At 48.8% G+C, this 15,537-nt stretch overlaps 1 protein-coding gene across 2 annotated transcripts in view; it reads left to right on the forward strand.

The window, feature by feature from the left end:
* The first annotated feature begins 322 nt into the window (after window positions 1–322).
* The window catches only part of LOC133346169 (SH3 and cysteine-rich domain-containing protein-like), a 40,622-nt gene continuing 25,407 nt past the window's right edge, over window positions 323–15,537 (forward strand). Inside the window, exons 1-3 of one of the 2 annotated variants that reach the window (XM_061557634.1) lie at window positions 323–511; window positions 10,700–11,117; window positions 14,183–14,289. In XM_061557634.1, coding sequence (XP_061413618.1) covers window positions 323–511; window positions 10,700–11,117; window positions 14,183–14,289 — 714 coding nt within the window. The remainder of the gene's footprint in view (window positions 512–10,699; window positions 11,118–14,182; window positions 14,290–15,537) is intronic. The other variant, XM_061557635.1, reaches the window with a different exon arrangement.

Consider the following 15,537-nt stretch of genomic DNA (forward strand, 5'->3'; position numbering starts at 1 on the left):
GCGCGCGCTTGCAGCCGCACGCAGCGCGAGCGTAATTCGTGTTCGTGTTAACCGAGGACGGCACAGAGGCTACAAGTGCCCAACTCTGCAAGACGTGTATCTTGCGTGATGTAAAGTTTTTTTTTTGGTTGCGCACAGGCGCTATTCATTCCGTCTCCTTGCCCTGCCCTAGTGAGCGACCCTCCTCGATCGCTTCAACCCCCTAGTGTGGGTGTCTGTGTGTGGTCCGCGGGAGGGAGGGGGGGGGGTCCTTATTCTTCGGGGTCTCTGCACCCCCGACGTGGGGTGGGGGGGGGGGTCGGGTGTCCTGTACCTGTCACTCATGGCGGGGACTGCGAGTAGGGACGCTGAGTCGAGCGGGCATCAGCAGCAACAGCACGAGCATGAAAAGCATCAGCATCATCAGCAGCATCAGCAGCAGCAGCTCCATGGATCCCAGCACAATTTGGCCCATGCCGTGGCCTCTCCGGTGACCATGGGACATTCTCAGGACGGACACCACGAATCGAAGGTATGGTTGTTTCCATGTTCGCATTGTCCGCTGGTATGGCCGTGAGCGAGCACCACGCCCGCTCGCCTACCACTCCGTAGCGTCAGTGTCCACGATGGCTCGTCGACTGCATATGCCTCTTTGTGTCACGCTGAGCCCCTGCCGCTGCTGCTGCTGCTTGCTGCGTGCATCCTCTCCACAGCTTCTCACGTTTCATGATCCCATGGGCAGGACAGGGGTATGTATTTGCATGCTGAGCAGGTAGCAAGCAGACTAGCGTGGTCCGCGTTATCCAAATTTACAAGCGCGAGGAAGAATATTTTGCGGCGGATGTGAAATGTTTGACTCCCCCCCCCCCCACTCCGTTTATCTCTAAATAATCGATCTTTTGAGACCCCATTCCCTCGCACACACACGCATACATATACACACCTGTTCATAAACGTGCCTCCATTCCCGCTCAGCTCGGCCGTGTGATCTGATCTGCGCTATTCCTAATTGATGGCCCATTCCACGCGCCTCCAATTAGCACTCTCCTCGCGTGGAGGATCTGGGCGGCAGGCTTCCCACGACGAGGAATTTACGAATTCGCGCGTGGCGCATTCCTGGCTCGCAGAGGCGGGGGGCTGGGTGGGCTCGTGGATCAACGTTGGCAAAGGAAATACACGAAATGCGAAGCGAGGGTTTTGCCGTGCGGTCTTGCTGTTGTCTTTTACGAAGGTCACAAAAGCGTCTCCGTTCACGGCGGTCCGCTTCCGTAGCGCTGAAAAAGGAGAGATAAAGCCTCATTTGCTGTGCGTGTGCACCATCACAACGCTTGCCTCGTCTTGCCACACACACACACACCGATAACGATCATACCGTGAACTAGTCACCCACACTGCTATTAACAATCTCTCAATCACACTGCGTGCTAATATGTCTCACGCCGTTAACTAAATCTCACACTCGCCGTGAACGTCTCTCACTCACACACACACACACCGCACACGATTACCAACCTCTCATACACACATCGTTAACGATCTCTCCTCGACTCGTGGTGAAATAGTATTTCACTCATACACACCGCACACCATTAACCATCTCTCAAACCCACCGTTTGCTCATGTATCTCACACGCCCTTAACTATCTCCCATACTTACCATGAACTGATCTATAACCTTCACACACACCCCATTAATCATCCCTATCGCATACCTTGTTTTTCTATCTGGCATATATACGTGTATACACACTCATAACCGTCTAACATATAGCCCCGAATCATCCACCCTTTTTGGTCTGACATACACACACGCGAACATACATACACACCAATAACTACGCCCCTCAGTAAGCATCGTTTCATTGATTGATGCACAACATAGATTGACGCACGCCATGGGATGACGCACACCATGGGTTGACGCACAACATGGGATGACGCACACCATGGATTGACGCACACCATGGGATGACGCACACCATGGGTTGACGCACACCATGGGTTGACGCACACCATGGATTGACGCACACCATGGGTTGACGCACAACATGGGTTGACGCACACCATGGGTTGACGCACACCATGGATTGACGCACACCATGGATTGACGCACACCATGGATTGACGCACACCATGGGATGACGCACACCATGGATGGACGCACACCATGGGTTGACGCACACCATGGGTTGACGCACACCATGGGTTGACGCACACCATGGATTGACGCACACCATGGGATGACGCACACCATGGGTTGACGCACACCATGGATGACGCACACCATGGGTTGACGCATACCCCAGGATTGACGCACACCATGATATTTATTCAAACGATGCGCAATTGATCACAAAAAAGGCCACGTGCCTCGTATAATATGCGCACCCTGAAAACATCCATGACACACAGACACACAACGCCAGGAATAATGTCACTCACACACCACGAACCAACTCTCACGCACTTCGACAGCAGCTGTTGCACACGTCTCTCCCGACATCCAGGACATTGACTATCATTATGCTACTGCCTGTCATACTTTGTCATAACAATAGGTAAGACGGAGTTTTCTCAAATCCTTAAATACCGTTTTACGTTTTCCCAAATATGCCACCGCGCGGCTATACCGCTCCACACACGTCACCCACCAAAGACATAGGTCCCCCGTGTAGCCTTAACAGACTGTTGGGGCAAGTGCTGTTAGCGAGCACCTATGAAGGCCTGCAGGCCACACGAGAGGCTGGGGTGGCCAGCATCACGCCCGTCCGCCTTTATCTTCCTAATCTCGATGTTTACACATCGCACCACGTACTCATTTGAGGCTGAATCAACCCAGGACCGGTTCGGATAATCATCGCTGGGCGTTGGCCGTGAGCCGGAATCGAACTCGGGTATAGCCAGGTTGGTAGCGCAGCGGTGCTAACCGCTCCACCACCGCTCCCTACCTGCGCACACCTGCACAAGCCAGCGTAACGCCCACAAATCTAATCCCACGCTCTGCGCTCGAGTACCCAACGCATCTCGTCCGTTATTCGTGTTCAGCAACCTCCGCTAAAGCCGACGGCGTGGCGATACGGGGCGACGTTCGCCGTCTGGCGCCTCTCGCGCTCCCCGCGTGCGTCTGCGCCGACACAATGGAAGCAGCAGGCGGTGGTGGTCAACGCCGCAACGCGCGGCGATTTCAGATGCGCTGCGTCCTGCGCCCGTCTGGAAAGCTCTTCCCTTCCGACATTTGGAAGCCGCTCGGCTTGCTGCGTTTAGTTTATTGTCCTTCACCCGTGCCACCGCCCTCCCCTCCCCCCCTTGCCGATTATCACGGCTGGCTACGCACGGTCACGAACGAAGTTCAACGCACGCGCAACAGTGAGCACGACCGTTGCTCGAGGCAGATCGACTGCCTCGCGCCGTCGGTCGATCGGACTCCATCAAACACGCACAGAGCGAGCCCATCGTGGATGTTGCAGAGCTGTTGTTGTTGTTGTTGTTTTGTGTGTGTGTGGGATAAACACGTTCTTTATTACTGATAGGAACCTCCTGGTTACACCAACCCACAGGGGATTCTTGTGTCCGTCCGTCCGTCGTGGATCCAAAAATGGGAGGGGTGGGGCTGGGTGGAGAGGGGAGGGTGGGGAGGGGCTGGGTGGGGAGGGGCTGGTCACCCCGCGGTGCCCTTATAAAACTCAACGTTTAACCTACTCACGCCGGCTTGTGCCCACCCTCACAGTCGGGCATATTTGCGGAATACACCACGCCGCCGTTGACCCTGGCCATTGACCGAGCAACCCAACGTTCCTACCAGCTCCCTCCGCAGGAATGTGTTTGTTCACCAGTGCTGCCGTCACGATGGCAAGCGGCGAGATGAGTTGTTTCGTTTCCTCTTCCACGGTGACCTTTACAGAATGGTTCTTATTTTATATGTGAGGATTTAGTTCCATTGTTTCAGACCCTAATCTCCGTCGCGCGCGCAACAATTGCAACGCAATTTGCAATCATTCCCTAATGCGCCCGGACAATAGGTTAACGTGTGGAGCACGGGATAACAGAAACCTGCGATTATATTAAAATGCAATCAGATTTGTAAGGTAGCAAAGCCGATACATGTGACAAGTCGAAACAAATGGCGAGAACAAAGTAGTTGAGTCACACTCTTTTTTCCTAGCAGTCGGAGGGGAATTCTAATTATTCAATTCACTCCTCTCCCCCCCACCCTCCATTGTGATATTCACAACGCATTATTTTAATGGAGCTTCGTCTTATTCCCACGAGTTAACAACAGTGCCGGCACGTGGCGATGCTTACATTTTCAGTCCGTTTGTTTTCTCCCCGGCTGTGTTACAAGGGCGATAGCGCCGTGCCTGAGCACAGTAGCAGCAGCAGCATCCGAAGACAACAGTGACCACGGGGTCATTCAAGGGGTTGCGCAAACTAACAAACGAGGTACTCGATGGTCGTGAATGAATCGCGCGCGGATATTCAAGAGAAGAAATCAAAACCGCTCACAAAATGAGAACAAGAGGCGCCCGGACGCGGCCAGGTTCAAGTGCGAGTACGCTCCCTCCATGTTTAAGTCTACAAAGAGTGACATGAACGCACGGATAGAAAAAACAAATAGACTGTCCAAACAAAGGATCTTAATTTGTCAGTGAGCAGGTGTTGCAGTCTGTGGTTGCTGTAATTACAGCAACGCCCCCGAGTCGTACACGTGCTGCCTTTGGGCCGTACCCGTGCTGGCTACAGGCCGTACTCGTGCTGCCTTCGGGCCGTACCCGTGCTGCCTTTGGGCCGTACCCGTGCTGGCTACAGGCCGTACTCGTGCTGCCTTCGGGCCATACCCGTGCTGCCTTTGGGCCGTACCCGTGCTGGCTACAGGCCGTACACGTGCTGCCTTCAGGCCGTACACGTGCTGCCTACAGGCCGTACTCGTGCTGCCTACAGGCCGTACCCGTGCTGCCTGTAGGTCGTACCCGTGCTGCCTTCGGGCCGTACCCGTGCTGCCTACGGGCCGTACCCGTGCTGCCTTCGGGCCGTACACGTGATGCTTGTGTGCGCCACAACCGCAAACTGTTTGAATGAAGAGGGCATGTCGTGTCCGTCCACCGGAACATTTTTCATCCCTTTTATGGAACACGATGGGTTTTAAACTTTGCGCGCCATGACTATTGGCTTTGTATAAGAAACTCATTTGCCCTTAGGGTTCGCCAAAGGTTGCGGAGTCAAGGACGTGATGTGAAATGTACAGAACAGGGAGCGTAGATGTACACTGCGCCGCTGGAAAGACAAAGCGATCTCATTATACATTCTCCAAATGCAGCCAATGGAATGATGTGAAATGCATTGGACAAATCTGTTGATTGTTAGATGTAGGCTGCTAAAAAATATATATACTACATACAAGCAGAACTCTGTATCTCTGCATACAAACAAAAAAACACTGGGGGGGGGCGGCCTCTGATAATAATAACAGAAGAAGCAACGCAGCTGCATGTGAACGACAAAGAGACGCACAACATTTCACGCCTACAAATTGCCCGCGCACCCAGACATGGAACTCCCACCTCAATCGTCGCGACGAAACATTTGAGATGAATGAAACGCCACGACGAACGTCAAACGAACGTCAAACGCCACAGCACCCACGACGGGGGAAATCGCCTTAGGGGTTTACAACACACCGCAGCTTCGCCACCCACGAAAAATCGCGCGGACACGCGATTGGCAGGGGCTGTGTTGTCGCCCGAGTGCGTAAAACGAACCCGAAGGCATGGCTCGCAATTTGGGCTCCGCGTCTGCCAGAGCGATGCCCAGAATACATGTCCAGATATAAGATTACCATTACCCCTCCCCCCCAGATACACACCTTTCCACTTAGCCATTGCCATCATCTGCCACCCCCTCGACCCACATAAGCCCTATTATAGGGTTGCGATTTACTGAACACTTCTAAATGGAGCAATGTTCCCACTGGTCAGGTAGTAGCAGTTCCCACAGCCTCTACGGTAACACCACTGCCCGCATATCCGTACAGCAGCAGCAGCAGCAGCACATTTCCATGCAACAGATGCTCAGGTATTCCAGCAATGTTTTAATCACGGTCATTTAGTTTTACTGCAACAGTGGTATACAGCATGCATATGAAAATCGCACGTTCACCCCTTAATGGATCTTGTATGACTCGTAAAATAGTTTTGTATGGATGAGGAGCGGCCATTATAGTTATACATGAGATACTCAAGACATTTCTAAATGAGGTTCAAATCTATTTTCTCAATGGTGCTGGAAGCCAGAGCCACTCGGTCACAGTTTAAATCATTTCAAAAGAGATGGGCAGATGACACAGTTTTACAATTTCCTCGGGCATGAAGAGGCACGAGCCTCTAGTTATTGTCTAACCATGTCCTGCTGGAGCAAAAAAAAAAACCCCGCGGCCTTCAAAGGAAACATATGCAAACAAGCAACGATTCGGGCAATGATCCTTCTTCATAGCACTGTGACATGTCCAAGCTGAAGCACGTTGCCATTGATTGTCCTGCCCTTTTTCAAGGAACTGTCATGAGGGTTCCTCGAATTGGTTCTCAAATAGGCAGCTGATATCAGCCGAAAGGCTCACAATGCCCTAGAGCGTCTTGCACAAGGTGCAACCTACAGCGTTTTGTTGATCTGCTTGTGATGGGTGGAGACGGCATGATCCTCTGCGGCTCATGTTGTCGATGTAAACGGCACCACCAGCAGAAACCCGCCAGTCCTGGGACCAAGATGCATAACATTCCTTGGGTGAAATCTGCCTTTGGTTCACACTGACTTACATTGCACACTAAAGGAGAAATATCACTTGAGAATATTTCGAATACAACCAACCACTGACATTTAGCATTGCAGGCCAGAACGATGATTGCACGTGCACTGCAACAACACATCCCACCTGAAGCTGGTTGTGCCTGGAGCGATCGCAATGGTGCTTGATGTCTTCTCATAAGCATGGCCTTTCTCTCGGCAGTCTGTTTGCCCTTCCACAAATAAATATACTCAAAAAGGCAATTGTCCAAACGTTCAAAGAAAAAAAGTTGTGAGACTTCTCGATGTGTTCATGATGATACGAAGGACATTTTGGACATTTGGATGGTTCTTAGGCACGGCACAAATCATTGCTGAAAAAAATAATCCTCAAGTTGATAACCATTCAAGTAGAAAGCTGCAAGAGCCTAAAAAAAGTGAACTTCGAGAGTGTAAAAAGTAGCAGCAAATGAAAAGTGATTTGCCTAGAGGCTAAAAGAGAAGACTCACCAGAGGGCTGGTATCAAATCGCCATGAGCAAAGTTCATCGGGAGATCTCCTGTCATGTCCAGACTGGAGCGTTTTCCAGCTGGGTGGTGTGAGCTGCCCTCATGTCCTTGAGAGATTAATTGGTTTTAACAACATCAGGCTCATTAACTGGAATAGGGGGCAAAACTGGCAGAGAAAACGCTTCCTTTCATTTTGGCCGAGACACGGAATGGCAAAGAAAGAAGATACACGTAAAATGTAATAAATAAATAAAATGTGGCATCCGCTTGTGAATTCGATGAATGTGTCTGAGATCGGCAAGACCTTTTTGCAGGAGGGTATTGTGACAGCTGCCCCTGACAGTGCGGCACGCATAGGATACATGGAATAAATTGAGGTTTTTGTCCTGATGACAAAGCATGAGAGTATTTGTATTTATATAAGACACATTTCCACTGTAAAGCTGAATGGTTCCAAATAGGCCCATTGCAAAATACAAGACGACATTTTTATGCAACACTAGAAATAAATATTCTTTGTAATATTGATATAGATTTCTGTCACAGTGCCCAACTGCTTAGAAATGGAATGAATGCAGTATCCCCATTGCTCCATGGGTAAATGTGTCACGCAATGCCAAGCAGCGCCCTTGAATTGCCCCACCGAGTGAGTAATCACGCCAAGTGTACACATTGTAATGACCCGCAGAGCTCAACATCGTGTTGCATGCCGGTGTCCTCGCAAGAATCCCCAAAAATACCGACGGCTGCATATTCATCCAGCAGCCTGAAGTCCCCCTCCTGTGTCGAGGTGGATTGACCAAGAGCGTGTACATTAGTATTACTATCATCTTGAATGTCAACGGTGGCCAAGAATGTTGCCGCCTGTGCTTTTGAGTCTAAATGTCCAATTGCGGTGAGACGGTTTACGGGCTGACCCATTAAAGGTTGGCTACCTTTTTAGTCTGCGGCCTCGCGTAGCCCCCACTGATGCTCTGTGTTAAGCGTTTGTGTTCAGAGGCATTGACAAGCCTTTCAGACATCAATGTATTTCGGTGCCCTCAGAGTGTTTTAAGGTTAAATTGAGAACTCCCCTCTCTCTCTCTCTCTCACTCTCTCCCACCATCTCGTACATTTCGTCACGTGAGTCCGGATGCAAATAATTGCCTCTAATTAAATAAATTTGCCACACGTACAAAAAAAATGGCATTCGACAAAAATGCCAAATCGTAATTTCACATTCACTATTGGGCATGGCTTCTAGAAAAATAAAAGGGGAATATTTTTAAATAATTTGAACGGCAAGGTCATGTCAAAAAGCGGCAAGACGTGCACTGTCGTTTCACTTATAAATAGACCCCGAGACCTTTATAGTTAGAGCTGTTGCTCATAAATTTCGGTCCAGTGCTTTTAGGAAGAGTAGGATTTGTGGATTGAAACGTGGCTCTGAGTACAAGTAGATTTATTGCCAGTTCATGTCATGTTTAGCGGTGTGCACACAATAACCTGTGTCCATGACGACGAGAAAATGATTTGCACATGAAAGTGAAATATGGGGGTATTTAAAATCAATGCAATTTTTAAAAAAGAGTTGCCTATTTCATTACCAATTACATCCCACTTATGTTATCCTATCCATGTGATGAAGCCAAGCTACAACCTGGAACAATCGCAGTAAATTCCCATCATCATCATCATCAGGCGTGTTCTATTCACTGCTGGATGAAGGCCTCCTCCCCACACTCCTGCGATGCCACAATCCATCGCGCTTCTGCGCATGAGCTGAATTCATCGCTCCGTCTCCACGGCACTCAGTGGTCATGCACTGCATGAGCAGAATAAGCCAAAGCGCAGGGTCCCAAATAACTTAAGGGCTCCGTAACTTAAGGAAAAACTGTTTTGCGCCAAATATCTGCTGACTAACTCTACATTCATGTTATCTCGCTGTCTATGAAGGGGGGGGGCACGATGGATGTGTGCCCCCAGGGAGACCAGAGTATTAACGACAGCCCCACACCTCTGCATGCCCATTTGATCTCTTCTCCCTTAATACGTACAGGCATACACGATTAGGTGGGGGGGGGGGGGGGGGGGTTAATCTTCGTCAAAAGGGGGGAAATTGGCAGATGGCATTAAGACGACCTAATGAAACAGCAATGAAGGTAGTCTTGTTAATATTGTTCACGTGACAATCCTTATATGAATAATCATTTCGACCTTCCTGAATTCGAGAATGCAAGGTATGTTTGCGTGTGTTCGTTCACGGGGACCCTCTCTGCACTTAACGCCGACACGATGACGCATGGGATCTGCCGAGAGAAACAAAATCGACGTCTAAAGGCTCAGGATTTTTCTTCGCTCGAATCACGCGCGTAAGAATGGCGGTTCGCTTTACATGAATTTGACGCAGAAGGTACACTGACGATACACTCCAGCTCATGGAGCTAACAAAGATCGTACAAAATGAGCCGGGAAAAAATCGGACGATACAAACGAGATGGTTATAATGAGATTGAAACACAAAAAGGTTCAATGGTCTGGAATTAAAACGATTCCTGGCAGTGAATCGTGACCAGGGATGGGGCATTGAATTAAAATCATCGACATATCGAAGAGTCGACTAAGTGTTTTTACGTGTGATGTTTTATTTTATTGACTTTTTTTAATTGACTATTTAGCAAGGAGAACAATGCAAGCATTAAAGTGTAATCTTGGTTATAGAAGAAAAAAAATGTATGAATAAGTATGAAATATAAAATAAATATATAAATGAAATAGCTGACTGCTCTGGCTGGATTACCCCTCGACACAAATTTGCGCTGCTTTGCAGGATACATCATAATAATGGATTTATGAATCATGTTATAGAAAAAAAACCAGTCGCACTCTGCTGTCGTTGAAGTCTGCTTTCCAAAATATGTCGAAAAATGTAATGGTTTGGTAATATTCTACTTAAACATACAAAATGCTGTTGTTCCGGAATGAACACTCAACCATGAACAAACTTACGTATAATTACCAGAATATTAACTTTAACCCTATCTACAATGCGTGCACCTGCCAAAAATATTTGGACCAGTTTTTTTCTCTCCATCAAAGAGCGTGTTTTCTTTTTTAAAGGGCAGCGTTTTATACGCCGTGAAAAACACAACATCGACAGCAAAACATTGATGCACCGATGTTGTCGGAGGGATTAGTAGCAATGTCAATAAATTGATGAATGTGAACCAAAACAATGATGTTACCTATGTATCCATGTATTTTTTCTGTACCCATCCTCTACCCCTAATATGAATGCCCATTCCAAGCCCCCACAATCCTGAGTCGCCCGCCTGCATCCATTTGAATGCGATCACGCTTCACACTCCCGATCACACTTCGAACGACGCAAAATTAACAGGGAAACCCCAATCCCAACCCTCGTGAACTCTGACCCACCAACCCCAACGTGTGCACAGCTGCAGAGGCTGAAGCGCTCGCTGTCATTCAAGACCAAGTCTCTGCGCAGCCGCAGTGCAGACAACGTCTTCGAGCGTTCCGACCGGGACTCGCGGGGAGAGGGCAACCTCATCCTCACTCCGGCCCTCATCCCGAACGCCGCCCTCCGCGGTAGCCCCTCGTCGCCACCACCGCCGCCACCGCCGCAACTCCCCCCGGCGTCGCGCGAGTGCCTCCTGGGCGAGGCGCGGTCCTCCCGGGCACTCCTCTCCTCCTCCTCGTCCTCCTCCTCCTCGTCCTCCGCCACCACCAACGTGGCCGCAGCTCATCCGCCGCCGTCCCCGCTGCGTCTCTTCCCCGGCGAGCGACAGCACGACTTCCAGGAGCACGTCTTCAAGAAGCCCACCTTCTGTGACATCTGCAACCACATGATTGTGGGTGCGTGAGTTCGACACGGTCAACGCCGGTGACGATGAATCTGTGTCTGTTCCTGGGACTCTCTCTTGGTCGACTCAGCCTCAAATGAGTACCCGTATGCACTACCGGGGAGGCGTGGTGTTTGGCCACCCACCCCGGCATTAATTGGTGGTGCTCGCTAACAACAGCACGTGGACCCCAAAACGCCTGTTAAAGGCTATACGGGGGATCTTGACTTACAGCTTTCGTGACTGCAGGAATTCCTATTCTTTGGGTCTTTCGGTAAAGTCACGTAGATAGGTTCAAATTAATAAAAAGAAACAAAAAAACGACGACGTTTCGATCGTCATCAGGAGGAAAACAGAGGGGGGTCTTTGTTTTGCTCGAGCGAGTGGGCGGAGTGCCGGTGTAGCGGTCAGCGCGCTGCGCGACAAACCCCGGCGACCCGAGTTCAACTCCCGCTCGTGACCAACACTGGTCCTAGCCATTCCCTAGGTCGACTCAGCCTCAAATAAGTACCTCGTGTAATGTGTAAACATTCCCACTCGGGAGATACAAGACGGCTGGGTTATCTTGTCTGTCCCATGCCGCTTGAAAGGACACCCTCGTAGCTGTGTACTAACAGCACTTCCTCCAACAGTCCAGTTGGATATTGGTGGGATCTTAGTCCGTGTCTGCATCGCTCCCTACCACTGTGGCCACAACCGCAAGGGTGGCTGTCAGTGTCTAGTCCTGCCTTGTGTGTCCCATATGTTGAGTACCTAAAATAAACTTTACATTTTACCATTGAACTAAATGGCTCCTTTTAAGAAGCGACCTGGCTAAAAATCATAGCTCAACAAATTGGTTCATCACGTGGAAATGTAAAGCAGCTAAATTACTCTAAACGCGTGATGTTGATTCTAAATGTGGAGGGAAAAACCGGAGGACCTGGAGAAAAATCCACGCCACCGCTGAGATAACACGCAAACTCTAAATATACAGCAGGCGTCAAGGTCTGGATCGAACCCACGACCTCCTGTATACCAGGCGAGATAGTTAACACCTGTGGTGTCCTGGTGGCAGCTTGAACTGCACCCACATCCGGTGGATTGTGTAGGTCATGATGGGTGCTTGCTCACACGACTTCTCACCATAATCCACCAGGCCAGGAACATGTTAAACCGCCTTTGTTTTGTTTAATGTGAGTCATGGTTATTCCAATTTGGTATGATGCTGTCTGTACCTGCCTGCGGTCTATAGGTTTACGCAGCCTCTATAGGGTGCCTGGTTTGGTGTGTCACCATCTGCACTGAGAAGTCGACGGCTGCTGACCATTGTGTTCACATTGCCTTTGACTTGTCAGTGTGGCAGGTGACATTTTAAACAAGGTGTCTATTTTGGTGGGTGTCTGTGTTACACATTTTTTGTTAGTGACCATATTGCTAGTTTGGAGCAGATGTAATAGGTGTTCAAAACTAGCATGTGCCGAGGCAGGCTAGCCACAGGATTTGTGTTGGTGTACATGCACACGTGTGTCCACGGGTGTGCGTGTGTAGCGTGCACGAGCCAAAGATGTTTGTCTCGTCGTATCGTATTGAAGTGTGTTTTCCTGCGCCGCCAAGTGACTGTTTTGGTTAAATAATGCAACGGCCTTAACTAGTCTAGAAGGATAAGCCGTCCAGTAGTATTCGGAGGGAGACAGACGTTGGGAAAGAAATTGGAGGAGCTGGAAACAAACATGAACATGGTTCTGTATCAACTGGACACGTGGTCCACACGTGACCATCGCAGATATATATTTTTAAAATGTACACTTGTGTATTAAATATTAATAAAGATGAATTAAGTATACAATATTACAGTTGAAATTACAGTTACGGGCAGAAATATCTGGCTAAAAAAGAGATATGACCCTTGAAAAATTGTTCCCATGACCTTTACAATTCAACTAGCGACAAAAGTTGTAATTTTTTAATCGCCATTTATCATCCAGAAAATCCAGCTAGACTCATCGCATTTTGCGTACTGACATATTTTTAGGTCATATTTTCATTCATGTGTTCAGAATTTATAATATCTGTTCATATGGACTGATAATAAATGTCCTGGTGCGAGGTGGGTTAGTACAATAAAAGGATCATGAGAGGTGGCGGTGGCTTTGGGAAGCCTTGATCTAACAGTGGAATGACCATGGCTGATATTACCTCGCCACGCTTTTAAGAACAATTTTTTATGAGATTCTGATTTAACAAAAGCTAGCTTTTCCACAAAGAGAAGGTCATCTTGAACGGGTTTTTGAAAATATGGTACGCCTCACTTTACAAAATATTTGCATTCAAAAATGGTCATCAGGAGAATTTTGTTTGTATACACATCAACACATGTTGTGTGGGAAGAAATTAATATGGGAAGGGGGAATAATATGCGCTTATTTGTTGTGTTACTTATATTCTCCACAGTGACACTCAGTGATTATTGTGTGCTACGTACAATAACATCAGTTTCTGTCGAACTTGAACCCATTTCTTAGAGAAAGGGTCCTTTTTGCCTTTAAACATTGGCCATTTCACCAGCATTAGGTTTAAGTAAGTCTGACTCAGCTAATGAGACAATGAATGTCAAAACTGGTCCAGACGTTGCTTGTGTTGAACCCTAACAAGGCGGAGTCGTTATCAGGATTGGCAGAGCCTGGCAGCACAAAGTAAGGGCAATGTTGAACAGGACAGGGTGGAACTGAGGTGCACGACATGGCTAGGCAAAGCATGTAGAGGGACATGCCAGGAACTGGCTTAACGTCATGAGCCGAGAAGGGGGGAGCAGCTGTAAAAGTAACACCCTTGAAAAGGGCATGTGAGCATGCAGGCACCATTCTCTTCGCTCGACCCTTCCCAGGACTTGTTTGTTTGACCCACTTGTGCACGGGACCATACTAATCTGAAATGCAACGGTGATGGAGAGAAGGAGCGGGGGGTGAATATGCGCTCACTGCTGCTCCCTGCGTCGAATCTCTTTCTCTCTCTCTCCGCCCATCCCATCCCCAAATGCCCTCTCTGCACCCCCTCTATCTCCTCCTCCTCCTCTTCCCCCAAACCCTCCCCACGAAGACACGGGGAGCAGCAGCAAGCACGGCCTGCGCTGCAAGGCGTGCAAGCTGAGCCTGCACCACCGCTGTCTTGGGGGTGTCGAGATGCAGCGCTGCATGGGCAAGATGGTAAGCGAGTCTGCGCGCACGTGTACACTGAGATAAAGATCCGCGCACCTCCGATTTGCGTGGTTGGCTACGTACGGTGCGAAAGAAGGTCAACGTACGTACGTACATACCGCTGTAGCCATACAGACTGTTGGGACGAGTGCTGTTAGCGAGCACCTATTAAAGCCATCAGGGGACTTGAGGGGGTGGTATGATGAGCACTATGCCCGGACGTCTTTGTCTCTTCAGTGTGGAATTTTACACATCGCATCAGGTACTCCTTGAAGACTGAGTTGATCTAGGAGAGGCCGAATACCCAATTCAGGTCATTGACAGGGAGGCTGGCTGCGGCCGGGAATTGAACTTGGGTCACGTGCAAGTGTGAGCATACTCGCATAAGCGTGCACCCACATTCACAGATACAAATAAATACAAGCACACGTGTTCGCACGTGTTACATGCTCAACTCACTGGTTAAGATTTGTACACACTCTTTGCGTGTGTGCAGTGAACACAAATACCAGCATATGAATGATTTTGTGCAGTAGATACACAAACATATCCACGTATACATAAGCGTATATTCACGATGACGGGACGGTGCATGCACCAAAAATACCCTCTAGGAATAAATAGTCCAGCGAAAACAGCACATATTAAACAAATGTGTAACAGACAGGAAAGCGTGCATACGCATAAAGCCACGAACACATTTACACATCTGCCCACATCATCGGTCACATTTATTGCTTTATTCCCTCAAGGCCATCTGCTTCCACGGAATCATTTATTTGCAAATTTTCTCTTAATTTGCCGAAAATAAATTATTGCGTTTTTTTTATTAATTGCAAATGCTGCCAAATTGACCATGTCCAATTCCACAGTGTTGCCTGTAATGAAAGCTACGCAGGACAATGCAGACATGCAATCACTGGAGCACTCTAGGAGATTGTGGAGCCTCCGTGAGAGCCACTGCCAAGGTCCCCATGGTCATCCGTGAAGTGTGGCATTATTATAGCATGGATCACTACGATAGAAAGGTTATTGAGTCAAAGCACCATTCACACTTGTGCGACGAGCCATAGAGAATGATCCTCAATGGCAACCGGTCCACAGAGAACCATCATGATGATACCGAGCCAGAGAACGATGCTCACGATGCTAAGTCACGGAGAAATATCCTAATGAGACTCGGTCACAGATAATTATCTCAATCCTACCGAGCCTCGGAACGATCCTAATGATACATAACCACAGCAGATGATGTTC

This window comes from Lethenteron reissneri, chromosome 23 (assembly GCF_015708825.2).
Source record: "Lethenteron reissneri isolate LAM-NWPU_2019-01 chromosome 23, ASM1570882v1, whole genome shotgun sequence".
NCBI lineage: Eukaryota > Metazoa > Chordata > Hyperoartia > Petromyzontiformes > Petromyzontidae > Lethenteron > Lethenteron reissneri.